At 46.1% G+C, this 4,170-nt stretch overlaps 1 protein-coding gene across 3 annotated transcripts in view; it reads left to right on the top strand.

Moving 5' to 3' along the window:
* The window catches only part of LOC104123721 (myosin VIIA and Rab interacting protein), a 218,126-nt gene extending 213,956 nt beyond the window's left edge, over positions 1-4,170 (top strand). For all 3 annotated transcript variants that reach the window (XM_035891597.1, XM_035891596.1, XM_035891598.1), the window contains 5 exons: positions 22-63; positions 1,775-1,879; positions 1,975-2,035; positions 2,829-2,947; positions 4,138-4,170. In XM_035891597.1, coding sequence (XP_035747490.1) covers positions 22-63; positions 1,775-1,879; positions 1,975-2,035; positions 2,829-2,947; positions 4,138-4,170 — 360 coding nt within the window. The remainder of the gene's footprint in view (positions 1-21; positions 64-1,774; positions 1,880-1,974; positions 2,036-2,828; positions 2,948-4,137) is intronic.

The following is a 4,170-nucleotide window of genomic DNA, read 5'->3' as shown; positions in this document are numbered from 1 at the left end:
CGGCCCGGTGTGGAGGACCAGGTGGCCACAGCAGCCGCCCAGGTTCACCACGCGGAGCTTCAGGTGAGGATGGCGGCTCCTCCCCGCCTGCAGGTTTCATACCGCCTTGCTTTGCGCTTACCTTTTTTTCCTGTGCACACTTACTTCCGATTTTCTTTTGCACCGCCGCGGACTGATGATCCAAGGGCGCTGACTGCGTCACAGGAGCTGAGCAGAGCTTAACTGAGATGCATAACTCAGCCCAGCCAGATGTACTCTGTGTTTGTTTGTTTCTTCCCCCAGCTTGTTTTCGGACACAGGAGTGCAACGGCCTGTTACTGCGATACTAACACTGAACCTGCTCCTCGCTGCCAGGCAGCTCTCACGGTGCACTCTGTCTCACACGCGGGGCTGTGGCCAGGCTGCAAATACAGTCCTAGGCAGTTTAGCTCATCAGCAGATTGTAAAGCACTTTCTAAAAGAAGCCAGCGTCGGTACCGTTCTGCTGAAAAAGGCCAAGGGCAGCCAGCTGCTGAGCCAAAAGCACAGAGCTGAGCACTTGCAAGCCTGCCTCAGGATTTAGCCGCACACGTCCCAGCCAAAAGGCAATTGCTCTTGTGGGCTGTGATTCTAGCATGTCTCTAGTGGGCTCCAGAAAGTCTGGGGCTCAGAAGAGAACATCATGATCTGGTGCTAAAAGCTGAACAAGGTAACGCTGCCAGACCTCAAGGGGATAACCCTGCCAGCAGCTCACTGCCAATGCTTTCACTGGCCGGTCTGTACCGAGCGAGGCACTCCAACCTGCCTGTGCCAGGCTTTCACGGGAAGTACCGGTTTATTTTATTCCACAGCAGCCACCTCGATTTAGGACTGAGCAAAGATCTGAGAGTCTGACACCTCTCTGATGTCCGAAGTGCACTGCTGCACTAGATGGCGAACTGGCAGTGGCGTTTTGTTGGCTTCGGTCATTGTTTTATGGTAAATATGTTAATGGGGGTGAGACGTGAGGAGGGAGGCCTAAGCTATGTAAGGAGGATTACAGAGAGTGAAGGTCTTCTGCAGGGTGAACAGCTTCAGGTGTCACCGTGAATCAGGAGTCGGGCTGTAGGTCTGACTTCTCTGACACTTCTTTCCCTTTGTCCAACATTTTTTTCCCCTAGTCTCAACATCAGCCCACTTTCCGACCAGATGTTTGCTTTCTTGGACTTTTGTTTTTCCTAGCAATTTGTTTTCCATTGAGTGTTTTTCTCTAGTGTGTACCTGCATTTATGCATGTGTGTGTTTAACGTACATATACGCTTAAATTATAAATACTTAAGATCAAATGTTTAGATTTTGTGACCAAAGATGTACTCTGCATGTGCATGAAATTAATTTTGAATTAGGAAATGTGTCCCACAAAGTCATTCTTTGAATGTAGCCTTTGAAAAACGCAGCTTGAATGAACTTGTGATTATGCAGCTAAAGGTAACTGGGAGATGGCAGGCGGGGGGGTTCTCTCCTTTCTTTTCTTCCTCAAAAGGAGTAAAATGCCTCTTCCTTGGAGTCACACGGTAGGTTGGATTGTTCTTTTACTCCATCTTTACTAACAAATTAAGCTCCTTTTAACATCAGGACTAAAGAATACAGGAAAGTGTCAGAATTGCTGAAGAAGTTAGCCATCTGTTTATATTTTTTGATTAAAGAGAATTTGACTGGGGGAGGGATATATTTTAGTAGTGGCATCCACAGTAATTTTAAAACTTCTTTTTCCCCCTCCCCATCTGTCTGTCTCTCTCTTTTATTTTCTTTGAAGATTTCAGATATTGAGAGCAGAATATCAGCTCTCACTGTTGCAGGCTTGAACGTGGCTCCATGTGTTCGCCTGACAAGGAAACGGGATCAAAAGCAAACAAACCAGGTGCCAGAACATTATGTAGTATTCAAAAATACATTGGGGAAATCTCGCCTCTCTTTCTGTAATGGAGTTGAGTAACGCCTATGTGTTGTTTACAGATGCATACAATAGACACATCAAGGCAGCAGAGGAGAAAACTTCCAGCTCCACCAATACAAGGTGCGCTCAAGTTGTTACATACATTAGAGAGAGAGTCTCTCTTCGTAAGGTTCAGCAAAGGAGGGGAAAGATTAAGGCATAAACTGAAGAGAGAAAGCCTAAATATGTCCACCCTCCTCATCTCCCATCGTACTTGCATTACATAAAATACCCATTTGTCAAATTAAAAAGCATCACCACTTTCTCTTCCCGTGGAAGCTGTGACAGTGGCAAATTAATAGCAACAGAAGCTGGGAAAAGCAAATGAGAAATGCTGAGTACTTGTCCTGCAGCAGGGACGCTGCTACCCTGGTGTGCCTGGGCTTAGGCCAGGTGTGCGAGGCCCAGGCAGCCGCAGCATTTAATTGCCAAAAGCCAGTTGCCACCCTCCACAACCCCGCTGTTGTTTTGAAGCCTATGTCTGCTGATGCCAGTCCATATGATGTGGCTCAGCAATGTTCCTGGTATGTTAGGGTATGGCTGTGAATTGGCTTTATAAAGTGCTTTTTTCTTTCATGTTTTCTTTTTTTTTTTTTATTAACCCCGCAGTGCATTCTCTCTGACAATTCTAGGGACTGCTTTACCCTGCATTACTCTTGTTTTACTCTTGTGTAATCCCACTGATTGACGTGGCCTCAAACTTTAATAAATTTGGAGTATCATAGACTTCTGTTCTTCATTTAAATTAAATCCAGCTTTCCTCATACATCTTAGGGGAAGTTTTATCTCTCTCGAAGCTGTGACTCTTCAGGAGTATTATTACATCTGCTTCGGTCTGTTGTGTGAAAAATCTCCCTTTTTGTATTTTTCCCAGGTGAAAAAATAGATGGTTCTCCAGTTACCACTGTCAGAACATTTAACAGAAACTTCATGCTTCAAGGATCTCTAACACAAAGAGCTAAAGAGAGGAAAAGTACTGCCAAGGACTTAATGGTAAACTCACTAACAAATGCTTGCAGTAGAGAGCGAGCGATATCATAGAATCATAGAATGTTTTGGGTTGGAAGGGACCCCTGGAGGTCATCTAGTCCAAGCCCCCTGCAGTGAGCCGGGACACCGCTAACCAGATCAGGTTGCTCAGAGCCCCGTCCAACCTGGCCTTGAATGCTTCCACCACCTCTCTGGGCAACCTGTTCCAGTGTTTCACCACCCTCATTGTAAAGAATTTCTTCCTTATATCCAGCCTAAACCTACCCTGCTTCAGTTTAAAACCATTACCCCTTGTCCTGTCACACCTGGCCCTACTAAAAAGATTTTCCCCATCTTTCCTATAGGCCCCCTTTAAGTACAGAAAGGCTGCAACCAGGTCTCCCCGCAGCCTTCTCTTCTCCAGGCTGAACAAGCCCAACTCCGTCAGTCTGTCCTCATAGGAGAGGTGCTCCAGCCCTCGGATCATTTTAGTAGCCCTCCTCTGGACCCACTCCAACAGTTCCATGTCCTTCTTGTGCTGAGGGCTCCAGAGCTGGACGCAGTGCTCCAGTGTAGATATCTGTGTAGGCAGCTATATTTCAGCATCTTCACAAAACTTCTCTTAATAGTTAGAGGAAAAAGAAGAGGGACTGCTGAGGCAGGTCTGAACAAATACAACCAGTGTTCATGGAAGCTGTCTGACTATACATCATGGTATAGCAGCTGTGCAGTCCTGAATGTCAGCCTGTGTGAGTGTGTTCTGGCTGTCAGGTCTCCAGGAAGGTGCTGCCCTTATTTAAAAAAAAATAAATAAAATGAATTAGCGGTCCTCTGAAATTCAGACTTGTGAACCAGACTCTGACAGGACCAGCTGCACGCTGTAACTCAGCAGATGAGAGTCACTTTGAATCTCACTAATTTTTTGAGAAACGTTCAAAGGTTACTTGAGTGGAATTTAAGGGGTAGATAGGCCATGCATTGGCTCTGCAGGGTTTGAACAAATAGGCTTCACCACACCGCTGTCCGTCATTTCTTCTAGAGCAGCTGTAGAAGGATAAGGAAAAAAGCTGACTCTCCCGAAGCAGGCTGCCACTACATTCGTGGAAAATAGGCAGGGAGGTGAGAAGGGGAAGGACTTGGTTCCCTAGAAGCTTCAGCAAGCTTGTTTTGTGTTTTGCTCATGTTTTTTTCTTTCCTGTCCCTCTCCGTTCTAGGAACCTGCTATAGGATCTGCTGTGATGTACTAA

Source organism: Egretta garzetta, unplaced genomic scaffold (assembly GCF_000687185.1).
Source record: "Egretta garzetta isolate BGI_Z169 unplaced genomic scaffold, ASM68718v1 scaffold403, whole genome shotgun sequence".
NCBI lineage: Eukaryota > Metazoa > Chordata > Aves > Pelecaniformes > Ardeidae > Egretta > Egretta garzetta.
Note: the sequence above shows the minus strand (reverse complement) of the source record. Positions and strands in the feature narration are given on the sequence as shown.